Source organism: Grampus griseus (assembly GCF_964374135.1).
Source record: "Grampus griseus genome assembly, chromosome: 2".
NCBI lineage: Eukaryota > Metazoa > Chordata > Mammalia > Artiodactyla > Delphinidae > Grampus > Grampus griseus.
The window spans coordinates 591,907-609,094 of NC_139018.1; the positions used below are offsets into that span (position 1 = coordinate 591,907).

At 59.5% G+C, this 17,188-nt stretch overlaps 1 protein-coding gene across 5 annotated transcripts in view; it reads right to left on the bottom strand.

Moving 5' to 3' along the window:
• Nucleotides 1–17,188, bottom strand: part of PACS2 (phosphofurin acidic cluster sorting protein 2) — a gene marked incomplete at its 5' end in the record, with an annotated part of 62,838 nt that overhangs the window by 15,868 nt on the left and 29,782 nt on the right. For 3 of the 5 annotated variants that reach the window (XM_082649671.1, XM_082649669.1, XM_082649673.1), the window contains 10 exons: nt 802–876; nt 1,242–1,332; nt 2,920–3,077; nt 6,033–6,092; nt 7,257–7,337; nt 7,688–7,761; nt 8,278–8,440; nt 9,393–9,518; nt 10,848–10,937; nt 13,962–14,049. In XM_082649671.1, coding sequence (XP_082505797.1) covers nt 802–876; nt 1,242–1,332; nt 2,920–3,077; nt 6,033–6,092; nt 7,257–7,337; nt 7,688–7,761; nt 8,278–8,440; nt 9,393–9,518; nt 10,848–10,937; nt 13,962–14,049 — 1,006 coding nt within the window. The remainder of the gene's footprint in view (nt 1–801; nt 877–1,241; nt 1,333–2,919; nt 3,078–6,032; nt 6,093–7,256; nt 7,338–7,687; nt 7,762–8,277; nt 8,441–9,392; nt 9,519–10,847; nt 10,938–13,961; nt 14,050–17,188) is intronic. The other 2 variants (XM_082649672.1, XM_082649670.1) reach the window with 1 other exon arrangement.

Consider the following 17,188-nt stretch of genomic DNA (forward strand, 5'->3'; position numbering starts at 1 on the left):
GGAGGGCAGCAGGAACCAGCCGTGGTGTTCACGGGCCGTGCCTGACAGGGAAGCGTGGGGACGCCTGCTGCCCCCCAGAGCTGGGGTGAATCCAGGGCGGGCCTTGACCATCCCCCTGCGGTGCGGTGAATCCGGGGGGCCCTGAACGTCCCCCAGGGGTGGGGGTGAATCCGGGGGGCCCTGACCGTCCCCCTGGGGTGGGGTGAATCCGGGGGGCCCTGAACGTCCCCCAGGGGTGGGGGTGAATCCGGGGGGCCCTGAACGTCCCCCGGGGGTGGGGGTGAATCCGGGGGGCCCTGACCATCCCCCTGGGGTGGGGTGAATCCGGGGGGCCCTGAACGTCCCCCTGGGGTGGGGTGAATCCGGGGGGCCCTGAACGTCCCCCAGGGGTGGGGGTGAATCCGGGGGGCCCTGAACGTCCCCCAGGGGTGGGGGTGAATCCGGGGGGCCCTGAACGTCCCCCAGGGGTGGGGGTGAATCCGGGGGGCCCTGACCGTCCCCCTGGGGTGGGGTGAATCCGGGGGGCCCTGACCGTCCCCCTGGAGTGGGGTGAATCCGGGGGGCCCTGACCGTCCCCCTGGAGTGGGGTGAATCCGGGGATCCCTGACCGTTCCCCTGGCATGGGGTGAAACCTGGCCCCCTCCCTGGGGTGGGGGTGAGTTCAGGGGCGCCTTCGTGGTTCTGTGCACAGGTTCTGGGTGGCGGAAGCAGGAGGACCTGCCGGTCAAGGATCAGACCCCTAGAGGCAGCACGTAAGTGGGCTCTCTGTTGGCACCCGTGAACGTGGCCCCGCCTGCTCACATGGGCCACGGAATCGGAGATGCTGTCACTTGGCTGCTTCCCTCCGAGGGCCCGCGTCTTCTCAGGCACGTCAGCCTGTGTGGACGAGACGGGAGGGAATCAGGCTGTGTCCGACCATGGCACCGAGGCTGGCTCACCTCTGGGCAGGGGGTTCTGGGCTTGGAGGCAGCCTGGGGAGACTGGCCAGGACTTCGTGGACTGTGGGTTCAGGGTCACCCCACGACTGTCACCTGGAGCCTGGCAGGGGGACCCGGGCCGAGCATGCTTGGCCTTGGGTCGGCCCAGCACCAATGCGCAAGCTGCCTCGAGGGGCTCAGACAGGAAGGGTCAGGGTGCCCCACCCCACCCGAGGGTGCGCCCCACCCCCACCCGAGGGTGCGCCCCCCCCCACCCGAGGGCCGCCGTGGGAGCACGGGGCTGCCTGGCTCCGGGCCGCTCACCGGACTCGGAGGCTCCTTCTGGCTCCGGGCACTGTGGATACTCCCGATCTCTGTCTGCGAGCTGGAGTGGGACAAGCCTTCGAAGTACGGCCTGGGTGGCGCGGACGGAGAGCGCGTTATTCTCCAGTACCTCCCCGAGCTGAAGGCGCAGCCGCTGCGCCTGGCGGGGTCAGACGCGCAGCAGGGCCCCCACCCTCGAGGACCGTGGCACAGGCGAGGACCCGAGAGCCTGAGAGCAGCTGAGCAGACCTGTGCCCCAAAACCCCATCCGCTCTTGGCCTCGGCCCTGGCGGGGTGGCCAGCGGCACACGTTGACAGCTGCACCCGACACCCGGGCTGGAGGCCTGTCGGGTGGGGAACCCACAGCCAGCTTGCAGGAGCCGAAGGTCAAGCTAAAACGAGGGACGGGACTCACGCAGTGTCTGGTGACGAAGCCACGTGGGGCGGGACCACGGTGCGTGGCAGGAGGGTCAGGCCTGAGACGCCACGCCTCAGCCCCAGGACTGGGACGCGGGCTGGCCAGGGCTTGCCCTGCAGGCACAGCTAACATTATGGAGGGAGCTACAGGCGGGGACGGCCCGGGTCAGCCGGGCACCGAGGTAGTCACGGCGGCTGATAAAAGCAGAGATCTCCAACTGAAGGCAGAGAGGGGTCGGGGGGCAAATACCGAGGGACACGACCACCGTGCTGGCCTTAAAGGTGGAGGGGGCAGCAGGTAGAAGGGAGGCAGGAGCCCCGTCCTGCAGCCGCCTGGCTGAGCCCCCAGGAGGCCAGTGGCCGACACCCTGACTTGAGCCCACAGTCTCCAACCTCCCAGAGGAGGGTAACTGGGCAGTTGAGTCAAAGGTCGCCGGTCAGCAGCTGGGGACGCTGCACTGGGAGGTGGGTGTGCGAGGCTGCAGCGGGAGCTGGAGGGCAGGTGACAGCATGGCCACCCCTTTCTCGTGTGTGCTTCCTTGTGTCTGACTTATGCTTGTTTTAAGTTTAAAAACCAACCGGTCCGCATACCTCTCCGCCTGACTTGGACGCCCTCCACCCCCACCGGCTCCTGAGGCGGACTCAGACCCGTGTGCTCTCTCCACCAGGCCGGGCATCAGCACCAGCATCACCTGTCCCCCAGACTCCCTTCCAGCACCAGCCATGCCGTACCCGTGCCCCTGGGGGGTGGCCCCAGCACACCCCTCGTCTCCGCGTCGGACGGAGCCCTGTGGGCCCGTGTTCACCGGTCCCCTCCTGTGATGCCCAGCCAGCACCCCCTCCCCAGCCCACATCCCCCCACCCCCCGCCCAGGGCCCGCCTTCCACACAACTTCCCGGCCCGCCCCCCTCCTGCCCCAACACCACGGCCTCCTGCAGGGATGACCCGAGCTGCTCCCAGCAGATCCCAGAGAGACCTTTTCCAGATACAAACTGGACCCTGTCACTTCGCCACTTCTCACCTCTGGAAGCACCGCAGACCTGGGGCACCGTTGGGGTCTGCGGCTCCTGCTCTCCCCTGCCCAGAGCCTGCACCCCCGAGGGCCTGCTTTCTCACAAACCACCTTTCCCTCCGGCCCGGACGACCCCCCAGATGGACTTCCTCCTGGGCTGGCCTCTGCCAACCTCCAGCTTTGAAGGCAGACGGCCGTGTCCACTGTGTCCCAGCGTGGTGGCATACGCCGGCCAGCGGCTGTGCCCACCTGAGCTTTGGCTTGGGGGTGCTGAGGACGCTGTCGTCGTCCTCCATGTCGGGGCCGCTGTCACTGGGGTTCTCCATGTCCAGTGTGTCGTACAGAAGGTCCAGGTCCTCCTCCACCTCGGGGACATGCTCTGCAGGGTCCTGCTCCGAGTCCAGGACCTACGTGGGATCCGAGGTGTGAGGCTGGCCCGGTGGGACGGGGCTCCTGAGGGACAGGTGGGAGGAGGGCGCACGGCCGCCCAGCACCCCTCCTGCAGCCTGTGCCACCAGCCAGTCCCTTGGGGACCTCCGGTCACCCGGGCGCTGCGCAGGGGGCTCTTCTCCCCAGCCTCAGAAGCTTTAACACCCCAACGCACCCTTTAGAGCACCAAGCGGTGCTATGACAGTGTGTGCTGTGGTGCGGCACCGCCACGATCAGGACGTGAACGGTTTCCCTCCCCAGGCACCCCCTGCCCCCGACGGTCCCCCCACCCAGCCCCGTGCACTGGGCCTTTCCCAGGATGGTACACGAATGGAACTGCTCCACGTGCAGCCTCCCCTCACTCAGCGTGACGCGTGTGTGTGTGTAAGTGTGCTTGCCCACAGCCTGCTCCTTCTTGACAGTGGGCCACCCAAGGGAGGGGTCACAGTATGTCTGACCAACGGCCGGTGGAGGACAGGGCGACGCGCCCAGCGTCTGCACTACAGGTGAAGCTCCTGTGACTGTTTATCAGTGGACGTGCTAAACGTCTGGACGTGTTTCCATCTCTCGTAGGGAAGTACTCAGCAGTGGGTGCTGGGTGCCTGGCAAGCCTTCCAAGGCACCGCTGGCCTGTTCTCCACAATGGCTGCACCGCTTCCGTTCCCTCCAGCACGTGTGAGGGTTCCCACTGTTACACACCCTTGTCGACACTTATCTTCCGCGTTCCTGGTGACGGCCGCCCTAGTGGGTATTAAGAGGAGTCTGTGGTTCTGATCTGTGTTCGCCAAAGACTAGAGATGCCAAGCATCTCTTCACGGGCTGATTGGCTGTATTTCTTCTTTGGAGAACTATCTAGTCAGATCCTTTGCCCAATTTTTAAAGTGGACAATTAATTTTTTAACTGCATTGTTCTGTTTTTGAGTTGTAAGTGTTCTTTATGTATTCTGGATACAAGTCTCTTATCAGATATATGATTTTTTAAAATTTATTTGATTTATCTATTTTTGGCTGCGTTGGGTCTTCATTGCTGCGTGCAGGCTTTCTCTAGTTGCGGCGAGTGGGGGCTGCTCTTCGTTGAGGTGCGTGGGCTTCTCATTGCAGTGCTTCTCTTGTTGCGGAGCACGGGCTCTAGGCACGCGGGCTTCAGTAGTTGTGGCACGTGGGCTCAGTAGTTGTGGCTCGAGGGCTCTAGAGCGCAGGCTCAGTAGTTGTGGCGCACAGGCTTAGTTGCTCCGCAGCATGTGGGATCTTCCCAGACCAGGGCTCGAACCCGTGTCCCCTGCGTTGACAGGGGGATTCTGAACCACTGCACCACCAGGGAAGCCCCAGATATATGATGTGCAAAAAATTTTTCCCATTCTGTGGGCTGTTGTTTCATTTTCTTGATGGTATTGTTGTAAGCACAGCAAGTTTAAATTTTGATGTAGTCCAACTTACCTATTTTTTCTTCGTTTGCTCATGCTTTTGGTGTCATTATCTAAAAAACCATTGCCTGACCCAAGATCACAAATACCGCTGTTTTTTTCTAAGAGGTCTATAGTTTCAGCTTGTACATTTAGATCTCTGACCCGTTTTGAGTTAATTTTTGTAGGCTGTGGCGTGAGGTAGGGGTCCAGCTTCACTCTTCTGTGTGCAGATATACAGTCGTGCCAGCACTATTTGCTGAAAGGGCTATTCTTCTCCCCGCTGAATGGTCTTCGCAGCTTGTCGAAAATCAACCGATCATAAATAGAAGAACTTATTTCTGGACTCTTAACCTTACTTCGTTGACCCGCCACAGTCTCGTGACAGGAGCTTTAGGTAAGTTTTGAAAATGGACAGGTGAGTCCTCCAACTTGTGCTTTTTTTTTTTTTTTTTGTGGTACGCGGGCCTCTCACTGCTGTGGCCTCTCCCGTTGTGGAGCACAGGCTCCGGTCGCGCAGGCTCAGCGGCCATGGCTCACAGGCCCAGCCGCTCCGCGGCATGTGGGATCTTCCCGGACCGGGGCACGAACCCGTGTCCCCTGCACCGGCAGGTGGACTCTCAATCACTGCGCCACCAGGGAAGCCCCAACTTGTGCTTTTTCAGGATTGTTTTGTTGCTTCTGCGTCCCTTGCATTTCCACATAAGTTTCAGGACTAGCTGGTTGGTTTCTGCAAAAAGGCAGCTGGTGATTTGATAGGAATCATGTTGACGCTGTGGGTCAGTGTGGGAAGGACCGTGGCTGAGCCGGGCCCATTTCGAGCAGCTGACCCGCTAAGAGCTGCTGCAAGAGGATGCCCCACCACCGCGCGTGGACGCACAGCCGTGGCTTCCGGGAAGCACACAGCTCACTTTACGGGCCATCGTGACACATGTGATAACGATGTCTTGGGGCTTCGATACTTAAATGCCACCTCTCCTGGGTGGGTCCAGAACCTGGGGACTAATTTTCCTCTGATCACATTAAAAAAAAGTTTTTTTTTTTTTTTCTGGTTATCACAGTTACACAAAGTCATCATTTGGAGACTAGAAAAAAGCTAAAAGAAAAAATTTGAAAACACATAGTATGTCGATCGTGGGGAGGCAGTGTGTGGGGTGACAGGGCACATGGGAACTCTGTGCTCAGTTTTGCTGTGAACCTAAAACTGCCCTAAAAAATAAAGTTGATTGATAAAAAAACACAAAACACAGAAACCCGTGGTCACACCCCCCACAGAAAATGTCCCGCCCTCCTCCAGATCTGTTCAGAGCAGGCTGTCAAGAAACACAGCAGGCGTCACCTGGGGCCCTGCCTGCCCCTCGAGCGCCCCCGGGGCAGGCGCCACCATCGCCCTCGCTCCTGGAGACGGCAGTGACGTCCAGAGGGCCACGGCGGCAGCGAACAGCAGAGCGGGACCCGCCGGAACCGGCCTCCAGAGCCCTACCCCGACCGGACGCGGGGCTGCCACGGGGGGAGGGGCTGCGCACTCACCTCGTCGGAAACTTTAAATCTCCGCAGCAGGGCCACGACCTTCTGCTTGAAGTTCTGTTGCTGCGAGACAAGCAGGCCGGCATCAGAGCCCTTGGAGCCGCTTCCCGGAGGACACAGTGGGGCCGGCACCGGGCTGCACCGCGAGGGCGGCCTCAGCCGGCGGGGGCACAGTTCAGACACGCGGCAACACCTATGAACTTGAACACGGCTGCCGGCACTTTAACAACAGTAAGCGTTTTCACAAGCCTCTGAAACCACAGCTGTGGTCGGACTAAGAAATGGACCCAGAGAAGGGCTGTCAGCCTCAGAGCTGGCGAAGGGGAGCCGCAGGGAGGGCGTATCTATGGTTGTGCCAGTGACGCCCCCGCCCTCCCTCCTCGGGACCTAGGGCGTGGTCAGGGCGCATCGGAGCCTGAGCCCATCTGCTCCTGGTGCTGCCCTGGCCACTGGCCTCCGACCGAGGCCACCCAAAAGGAGGCCCACGCCCCCTCCACAGAAGTTGGGCCTCGGGTCCTGGACCTGAGGCTCAAACAGGTACTGTCACAGCAGCGTGAGGGCCTCCACACCACGGTCCAGAACACGCGCGTCACCCGGTATACGGGGACCAGCCCACGGTCTCCCAGCATGGCTGGGGGGGCAGTGGTCTCTGGGGCTGGGCTGGGCCATCAGCACCGGGGCTTCCCGGGTCTCCCTTCGAGCTGGCCTGGCCTGGGGCCGCAGGGCAGAGTGGCTCGGCACTGTAAGCTCGCCCAGGAGCTCTGGCACCGGGGCTGGACGATTCATGATGGGCCACGGCCCCTGCCTGGATTTCCCTCCTAAAGGAGGAGCCTGGCAGCCCTTCCAAGCCCCTGGGCACAGAGCAGAGCCGGGGGCGGGGGCTGGCCTCACACTGGGCGTGTCTGGGCCAAGCGGCAGAGGACCGGCCCTCAGCTCTGCTCCGAGAGTGGCCTTGCCCCCTGTCCTCTGGGCTGTAGGCCACAGCCCCCCTCCCAGGGCAAGGCCGTGGCACGGGGTCTCCCCGCCTTCATGCTGTATTTGGGGAAGAGACTGGGCCTCTGAAGAAGCCACAGGGCTGGGCTCAGGGGACAGCGCGTGTGCCCATGTGATCCCAGGGCAGGCCGCCTCACGTCCTGACCCGCCCCTCCCGAGGGCTCCACCCGGCCCCCACCCCGGGTCCCCACCCCGTACCCTTCCCCAGTGTTAGTAAAACCAGTTTCCACCGACCCTGGTCATGGACGTCGTTCTTACTATCGATCGCCGTTGCTTCTTGGGCTTCCCCACGTCGAAGTCATCCTCGTCCAAATCCTGCAGAGACACGTGGCACCTGGGCCAGGCCACCCTCAGTACACGTGGGACCCTGCCCCTGCCTGCTGTGCCCCTGGCCCAGGGCCGACCCACGTGGATGTGCGGCCTCCCTGGGCGGCCTGGGGAGGGGCCTGGTCTCCTGGGCGTCCCAGTGCGTCTGCTGACACCCTCCAGCCCCGGGGACGGGGACCAGGCTCCCAGCCCCCTATGCCCCCTGCTACCCTGGCAACAGTGGCTCTGGGGGGGCCCGGGCCCGTCCACGGCGGGCTGCACAGCTGCTGGGGTCTGGTAGGGGCCGGGCACGGGGCACTGGGAGCCTCGAGGCCGGCACCCCCCGGGCCCCGCGTTACCTGCCCCTGCACGGCGTCGTCGCTGGCTTCCTGCTCGGAGGAGAAGCTCTCGTACTCCTCCTCAGAGTAGTTATCTGCGGGGTGAGCAGATGGAAGGGGGGGCGCCTCGACGTTCCAGCCCGTGTCCCAGCAATAAGGTGGCGCCCCAGTGACTGCCCCCCGCCCCCGGCGTGCAGGGGAGCCACGAGGACACAGCCCCACACGCGGCAGATGGACTGTCGAGGGGGCAGGGGCTGCACGTTGTAGCCCCCCACCGTGGGCCCCCAGCCCTTCTGCCCGTCACAGGGCTCAAACTGGGTCTCCTGCTCGACTAGGCCCCCACTGGCCCACCCTCGCCTCAGGGGAGATGGTGACCCCAACTGCGACGGAGGTGACAGCCCATACCACGACCGTGCCAGACCCTGGGAGGCACCATGGTCGACCCCATGACCTGCTTCCTGACCGTGTCCCAGTGCGCAGGCAGGGCTGACATGCCTGCAGCCCAGAGAGTAGCCGCAGACCCTCACATCCCCTCCCCAACCTCTCGAGCCCACGGGCCAGCGGCCAGGAGGCGGCGCCCGCGACAGCAGTGCTGCCTCAGCTGCCCTCACCGGTGGACTTGGCCTTGGGGCCGGCCTGCATGGTGCTGTCCTCGTGGTCGATAGGCTGGCTGGACAGGGAGAAGATCCAGATCTCGGCCACCTTGACCGCGGCCTCCTTGATGTTGCTGCAGAGGCTCAGCACCTGGCCGCCCTCCGACGGCTGCTGCATCACCTGTGGGCAGGGCGCGGTTCTAGAGGCCTCACCAGCCTCACCCTGCGGGGGGCACACGCTGGGGGTCGGGTGGGCTTTCCCCTGGCGGTGACGGCAGGGGTGCACTCTGCAGGGCAAGCACGGTGGCAGGGGGCGGTGCAGGAGGACACGAGGACAGGGGGCCCGCGGACGGGCCAAGAGAGGAGACACGGGAGCAGGGTGGACGGGCTGGGAGGGAGCAAACCGGGCCAGGCTGGGAGGTCAGCCAGGCCCCGCCCCTAAGGACTGGAGGCCATCAGGGAGGAGGGTCGGCGGCAGCGAGCAGTGTGTGAAGCCACGCAGGGGCCAGTCCAGGCACAGCCACCGACTCTCGGGACTCAACCCCAGGAACCCGTGTCCCTGGGGGACCAAGTGCAAGCCGGGGCTCTGGTGCCGCGGAGCTGACATGCACCAGGTTTGGCCCACCAGGAGGATGAGACCCTGCGGCCGTTCTGATCATGAGAGAATCAAATAAACTGGGGAGAGCGGCAGAGCCCCCCTGCGTCCCCCGCCCGGTGCCAGCCTGAGCCCCGCGCTGGTCCCAGACGCCCAAGCCGTTCACCTTCACGGGGTCTCGTCATGATAACCCAGCGAATGTGTGCCTCTGCGTTTTAGGAGCTGCGTTTGGGGTCATTTGATCACATCTAGATGCTGGGGTTTTATGGACCAGATTCTTTTTTAATTTGGGGGGGCTTAGTTGTGGGGGGGAAACTCCTTAGTCAAGTAAGAAAGTAAGAATTTTGAGAAAAGTAACATCACCTATCACCATCAGTGAAAAAGCCAAGTTAAAAAAGGTGAGCTGGCAGCCCCTCTGACCCACACCAGCACGTGTCCACCCACCCCAGGGAGCCCCCGTCCCGCCGAGCAGGACGTCCAGGAGGGACAGCGTGGGGCAAGGGCGCCTGGAGGGAGGCCGCCGCCCAGCCGCCCTAACCTCGGCCATGTTGATGGAACCAGCCGCCAGCGTTTTGTAGCCCAGGATCGTCCGGTTCTTGTACCGCTTTCTTCGCTGCAACATGATCTGAAGCTTGTTGCCTTCTCTTTTCAAGAAGTGGGGGTACTGCGGGAGAAGGAGGGGGGGTCACAGCAATGAAGGCAGCCACGCCCACCAACACCCACGAGGTCTCACGCACCCAAGCCCCAGGGTTCCCTCCCTGCTGGTCATCAAGGGCCTCGGTCGCCGGGAACAGCCCCTGGTGGCAGATGCGCCCTCGGGAGGCCCTGCGCATCTGTGGACATGCAGTAACTGCCCAGCAGTGCTTCCGCCTGGCGGTCCAGCGGGCCGTGCCCCCAGCACTCCAGGTCCAGGCCGCCTGCGCCTGCTCGTGGGACACTGCAGAGCTCGTGTGCCCACAGCAGACGTGCACGCTTCCTCAAGGTTCACCAATAAAAACCTCCTTTCAAAGCCGGGGCACGACGGGACTGCCCTCCACCTTGACTGCGGTGGCGGTTACACACCTGTGCACCACAAAGCCGTGAACTTAAAAACAGTGAACCGTACATTTTGGAAATTATACTCGGTAAACCTGACTCCCGGGGAGTCCTCTGGCGGTCCAGTGGTTAAGACCCCCCCTTCCACTGCAGGGGGTGTGGGTTTGGCCGGGGAACTAAGATCCCACGTGCCTCGGGGCATGGCCAAAAAATAAAAATAATACAAAAAACCCAAAGCTGCCGTGGGTCTGGGCTCCGGCGGAGCCAGGCACCGCCCGGTGAGGTGGTCTTGGGGGAGGGCAGAGGCGGACGGGCAGGGTTCTCACAGACTCGCCAAAGCGCGGCCCTGTCTTCTACACTCACAGGGAGAACGGAGGAGTTTAATGTATCGGAAAAGCACTGATACTAAATACAGCAAGTGTCTTCAGCCAGAACTACACCCACTGAATTTAAATAATGCAGATCTTAATTATGCAAAGAGACGCGGGGGTGGGGGCGGGGTGAGGAGGCTGGGGGCGGGGGAGGGCTGATCTACTCACGCCCCCCACCCGGGGGGCCTCTGCTTCACACGGTGGGGGGGTCCCAGTCTAAACAGCCCACGTTCACCGCCAGCACAGCCCAAAATAATACTCCCGAGGGGTTTGAACTCGCGACACCGAGTTTCCATAGGTTCCTCCCCATCTTTCTTTTTCTTTTTTCAAACAAGGTTGTTTTTTTGAGTGGCTTCCCTCAGCCCCCGCTCCCCCATCTTTTCTAAACACAGGAATGAGGCGACCTAAACCCATCATCTGAGTTTTGGCCTCACTACGTTCTCTTCATCGTGGGAATGCGACGAGAGACTCGACCTCATAAGCAAGCACATCTCTAACCTCGGAGAGTGAGCCCTGTGGGAGAGGGGACCTCCGTGGCCACAGGGGCTGCGGGAAGGGTGAGGGTGGGGGTCCCCCTGGAGGCCCACCTGCAGGGAGAACGTCAGCGCCAGGTCAGTTTCCACTTGTCCACTGGGGGGCAGCACGATCTCGTGGGACCGCAGGATCCGCTTGGAGCCCTGGGACAGAACAAGACACCTCCTAGTTCAGAAGAAGGCATCTTAAAATGAAGCAGCGAAGATGTTGGCTTGTCAGTTCTCTTCAGACTGTCAGGCAAAGACCCGCAGATGGTGGGGGTGAGGCCCGAGCGCGTGTGATTCCCAAAGGCCCCGCGGGGAGATTTATCCGGAGCCTTAAAAGAGCCCATATCCTCTGACCCCCAAGTCCTCCTCTAGAAGTCTGTGCTAAGCTGTGAGAGAGGAGACAGAACAGTCACTGCCACAGCTGCAGGATGGAGGTGCAGCAAGAGATGCAGCTGGATAAGCAGGTGCGCGAGAAGCCACACGCTCCTGGGAAAGCAGGACCGCCCCCGCTCCACTGAGAGCAGAGTGGGTGCCAAGGTCAGTGATTAAAGCCCAGCGGCACCGTCACAAGGACAGAGAGAGCAGTACAAGCCTAGAACTAGGTTCAGAAAACACACAGACACATGTAAAAACAAACAGTGTGTAATAAGGAGCCTTCAGGTCGGCAAGTGGCTGTGATACATGGGTGGTGAGTCATCTGTATAAAACACACAGGTCCCGGGGGCTTCCCGGTGGTGCAGTGGTTAAGAATCCGCCTGCCGATGCAGGGGACACGGGTTCGAGCCCTGGTCCGGGAAGATCCCACATGCCGCGGAGCAACTGAGCCCGTGCACCACAACTACTGAGCCTGCACTCTAGAGCCCGTGAGCCACAACTACTGAGCCCACGTGCCACAACTACTGAAGCCCGTGCACCACAAGTACTGAGCCTGTGCCCTAGAGCCCACGAGCCACAACTACTGAGCCCACGCACCACAACTACTGAAGCCCACATGCCTAGAGCCCGTGCTCCACAACAAGAGAAGCCACCGCAATGAGAAGCCCACGCACCGCAACGAAGAGTAGCCCCCGCTCGCCGCAACTAGAGAAAGCCCGTGCGCAGCGACAAAGACCCAACACGGCCAAAAATCAATCAATCAATTAATTAATTTAAAAAAATAATTAACCCCCCCCCACGTCCCAACCTCAAACCTTGTACCAAAATAAGTTCCAAATGGATTAAAGATGTTCATGATAGTATTGTTTTAAAACTAGGTCTCCCAACATGGACAAGCCTTGGAGATGTTACACTAAGTGCAGGAAGCCAGACACAGCAGGACAAACCCCGTGAGCCCACGTCCAGGGGGCCCCACGAGGAGCCAGATTCACAGAGTCAGGCCGGAGAGCAGAGGTTACCACGCAGCTGACGAGGCGTCTCACCAAGATGAGGGGTGCAGAGGAATGGGTGAGAGTGGGAGTGGGGTGTGGGTCCAGGACAAAGACGTGAGCCGCACAGACGTGTGAGCTGACGGGAGTGACGGGGAGGGGCGTGGGCAGCAGTGTGGGGTGGCCGAGCGGCTAAGAAGCCTTGCTGGAGACACTGCCCTCTGCTTGCACGCGGCGTTGGTGCCGAGGCCGTGCTGCCCACAGCTGCTCCCAGCACGGAGTGTGCCGAGGGGCTCTCCTGACGGTCCTCCCCCAGCCCTAGCTCTCCCGGGGGCAGGCTCCCCGTGTGCGGTCTGGTGCTCTCCCCACACCCTGGCCCGTTCCCCTCTGTCCCTCACAGCCGTTTCCCCCCAGTTTCCTGCGCATCTGATCCCATCCAGGTCAGGACCTAAACTGATGGGCCCGTGCCCCGGGCAAGGAGGACCCACGCGCAGACAGGCGAGGGGGCAGCAGTGAACACACGTACGGAGACTCGGGTCAGCGGGGGAGGCCGGCTCGCCTGCTTCCTCTGGGAGTCAGGACACAGGGGCTGGGGGGCGGGGGGCAGCTGAGGAGCCGGTGCAAAAGGCAGGTGACCCGGGCAGGAGAGGATGCCCCAGGAGAAGCAGGCAAGGAGCTGAGTGTCTGCCAACTAGGGGCGCGGGCCCAGGCAATGGGGGCACTCAGGCAAGCTGGAGGGGGGGGGAGCTCCAAGGGGCCTGGGACCCTGACCAGAGGCTGAGTTCTCGATAATGACGGGGTCCGGGGCAGGACCGCAGAGACGGGCAGCTGGAGGAACGGGGCTAGAGTACAGGGGCACCGGTTGTGTCAGAGGTCAACAGTGCCGGTTTCAGAGGCCAGGGATGGGTAAACCAGCTTGTTCTGAGGGCCCAGAGCGCCATCGACCCCTCCCGAGCCAGGAGGCCCAGAGCACCGCCGGCGGGGCTGGTTCTCATACGGGCATCTTCCCACGTCCCAGGTGTGCAGCCGGGCACGGCCTGCTTCACGCTGAGAGCGGCAGCCCCGTCGGTGGGGAAGAGCGCTTCTTTGGGTCTTTGTTCAACAGTGTACTGCTTTTCTGGTGACGGCAAATGACCGGGAAGGGCGGGCCTCACGCCTGCTGGGCTCCAAGCTGAGCTCCCAGTTTGGAGGAAAGCCTGGCCCCGAGGCCCACGAGCTGCTCCTGGAGGTCCGGCCAGGAGGCCCTGGTGAGCCTCACGAGGAGCCACAGGCCAGGCCCAGAGCACCCACGCCAGCCGCAGGCCCGAGAGCCACGTCCCACCTCCGGGGCCACCAAAAGGCCAAGGCAGCTCGCACGGCTAACGGGGCCCTCCTCCAGGGCTGCTGGGGAAGGGGGCGCTGAGTGCTGGGGCAGCTGGGTCCCCCTGAAACACCGACACTTGTTCAAAGGCAGAAAGAAGGACCTGTGAGGCCCAAGGGACAGGCAGTATTATGGCCTGGGAGCGAGAGGTGAGCACAGCCAGGCTGGGCCCGGGTGGACAGCTGGCGGGCGAGGGGCACACAGTGCGGGGGGGCGAGCGGGGAGCAGGGAGGGTTTGTCCCAGCTTCTGCATGGGGCCCGTCTGCAGGTGAGCTCAGCACACTTGCTTTCCCCCTCATCCCGGGACCCTGGTGGTGTGCCCTTTGCTGTGCCCGGGAGGGTGGGGCCTCCTGCACGGGCAAGGGTCCAGCTGCTGGTGCGGCTGTGCCCCTCTCATCTCCTGGGCAACACAGGCATCCTCGTGGCCCCAGGCCAGTGACACAGGCAGACCCTCACCTGCATCTTGACAGCAATCACCACCGAGATGAGCTCCTTCTCCAGCTCCTTGAAGACCACCAGCTTCTTCAAGGTCAGGCTGCACAACCTGCAAAGGGCACAGACGGGCTCAGCAGTGACCGTGCACTCCGACGCCTTCTCATGCTCCAGGAAGGCCCCAAACTGCAGCAGCCCCAGCCTCCGCTGGACCGCGGGCTCTCTGACCCCAGCACCTCGGTCACTCATGGACACTGGCCCTCACGTATCCCAGGAGCCCATGCCCAGGCCCGGCCAGGCTGGGAGCCATCTTTGGGGTCCCTGCACGTAGGGGGCACCCATCAGCACCCCCAGACTGTTGGACCAAGCACCCCTCCGCAGAGGGTCTCCCTCTGGTGAAGGTGGCCTGGGTGGGTCCACAGGCGGGCAGACAGGAAACCTGAGACCACACCCCCCCGAAGCCCCCAGGGACCAGGGTACCAGTGCTTGGGAATCCCACTCCCAGCTGCCAGAGCACAGGCCTCCCAGGGACCCTGCCCTCAGGGTCCACTCGAGGCCCCGCCCCCTCCTCTCCAGGGTCCTGCCCACCCACATGGTCCCACCCATCCCACAGGCCTCACCCACCTCAGCTGGGCTTCACCTCAGCCTGTCTCCCTGGAGACCGTCATCTGCCCTCCACTGAGCCCAGAGGGGCCAGGAGACAGACACCAGGGCTTCCCAGGCAGAGGATGCCCCTTATTTGACTGCTGCAGGTTGGAGACAGACAGACACAGTGCGTCCCTGATAGTCCCTGACACATAGCAGTGAAGCAGGGGAGCCCAGCAGGACCCCTCATGGCGGGGCCACTCTCACAGCTCAGTCCCTCTGCCATGGGGGCTGCTCTGATTCTGCAGGGCCAGGGAAAAAGCTAGAGAAGGAGACGGATGAAAGCAGCTAACGTTCACCAGGACAGACCACATCCTGGGCCATAAAACAATGCTTCACAAGCACAAACTAAAAGAACCAGAATCACACAAAGTATGTTCTCTGACGAAAATGGAGTTAGCTAGAAATCAGCAATAGAAGGACAGCTGGGAAGCACCAGCTACTTGGGAAATTCAGCCACACACTGCTAAATCACCAACAGGACAAAGAGGGAGCCCGGAAGGACATTAGACGTATTTTGTGTGGAATGAAAGTGGAAAACAACATGTCAAGAATTGTGGAATGCAGTTAAAGCAGTACTGAGAGGAGAATTCACAGCATTAAATGCTTATATTAGAAAAGAAAGACATTCTCAACTATACAATCTAAGCTTTACCTTAAGACACCAGGAAAAGCGCAAATTAAACCCAAAGTGAGAAGGCAGGAAATGAGGATAAAAGCAGAACAATGAAATTGAAGATAAAGAAACAATTAGAAAAAATAAAACCAAATTCTGGTTCTTTGGGAAGAGTAATACAATTGACAAAAACTCCAGCCACACAAAGGAAAAAAGAGAGAGAGAGAGAAGGCAAAAATGACCCATATCAGGAATCAAAGAAGGAACATCACTCCAGAGCTCACAGACATGGAACAACGTGATTAGGGACACTACAGATAACTCAGTGCACACAACTCTGAGAACTGAGATTCCACGTACCAAATCCCCGGAAGCTACAAACTGCCCAAACCCACCAGGACGAACAACAGCCTGATCTATTGAAGAAGTGGGATTAATAGTGAAACACTTCTGAAAAAGAAAACTCCAGGTGAGTTTAACCAGATAGCGAAAGAAGAAATAACACCAATTCCACAAAACATCTTCCAGCAAACAGAAGAGGAAAGAATACTTCTCAAATCATCTTATGAGGTTAGCAAATACCCTGATACCAGCACCAACGTCAGACAAAAACAGTACAAAAAAGGAAACTACAGACCAGCTCCTTTCTGAACACACATGTAAAAATCTTCAACAAAATATTAGCAAACTGAATCCGGACATATATAAAAGGAACAACGGATAATACACCATAACCAAAGGGGGTCTGTTCCAGGAATTCAAGGTTGGTTCAACGTTTGAAATCAATGTGATACACGTTACCAGACTAAATATGAAAAAACATAAAATCTCAGTCAATTCAGAAAAACTTCTGACAAATTCAATATCCATTCATGAGTAAAAACTCTCAGGGAATGAAGAATAGACGGGAATCCCCTCAACCTGATTAAGAGCACGTCCAAAGGTCCCCCGCGAACATCACGCTGGATGGTGCGAGAGAGAATACTGTCCCCTAAGATCAGGAACGAGGCAAAGCCGCACCCTTTCACCACTGCAATTCAGTGGGCACTGAAGGCCTGCCCAGGGAAAGAGGGCAAGAGAAGGGAACAAAAGGCAGAAGGATAGGAAAGGACAGAATAAAGCTCTTCTTATTTGCAGACAACACAATCATTATGTAGAACGTCCCAAGGAATGTAGGAGAATGTGAAAACGGGCTCCAAGAACTAATGAGCTTAGCAAGATTGAAGGACATCAGTTCAACATATGAAAGGCAACCACGTTTCTATATACTAGGAATGAACAACTGAAGTCAGTGTTTAAAAAACCTTCCATTTACAAAAAAGAAATACCTAAATCTCATAAAATAAATGCACAATCTGCATGCTAGAAACTCCCCACTGCTATCACAAGGAATCAAAGACGACGTGCCAGACTCGTGGACATTAATTCTCCCCAAACTAGATCTACAGACTTAATGCAATTCCAGTGAAACCCCAGCAAGACTTTTCTGTAGTTATTAGTAAGCTGACTTTTAAGTTTATATGGAAAGGCAAAGGAACTAGAATAATCATAATAATTTAGGAAAAAGGCAAAAATAAACAAATGGGACCTAATTAAACTTAAAAGCTTTTGCACAGCAAAGGAAACCACTGACAAAACAAAAAGACAATCTACGGAATGGGAGAAACGATTTGCAAATGATATGACCAATAAGGGGTTAATATCCAAAATATATAAACAGCTCATACCACTTAATATTGAAAAAACAACCAACCTGATTAAAAAATGAGCAGAAGACCTGAACAGATATTTTTCCAAAGAATGCATACAGATGGCCAAAAGACACATGAAAAGATGCTCAACATCACTAATCATTAGAGAAATGCAAATCAAAGCTACCTCACACCTGTCAGAATGGCCATCATCAAAAAGCCTACAGGGCTTCCCTGGTGGCGCAGTGGTTGAGAGTCCGCCTGCCGATGCAGGGGACGCGGGTTCGTGCCCCGGTCCG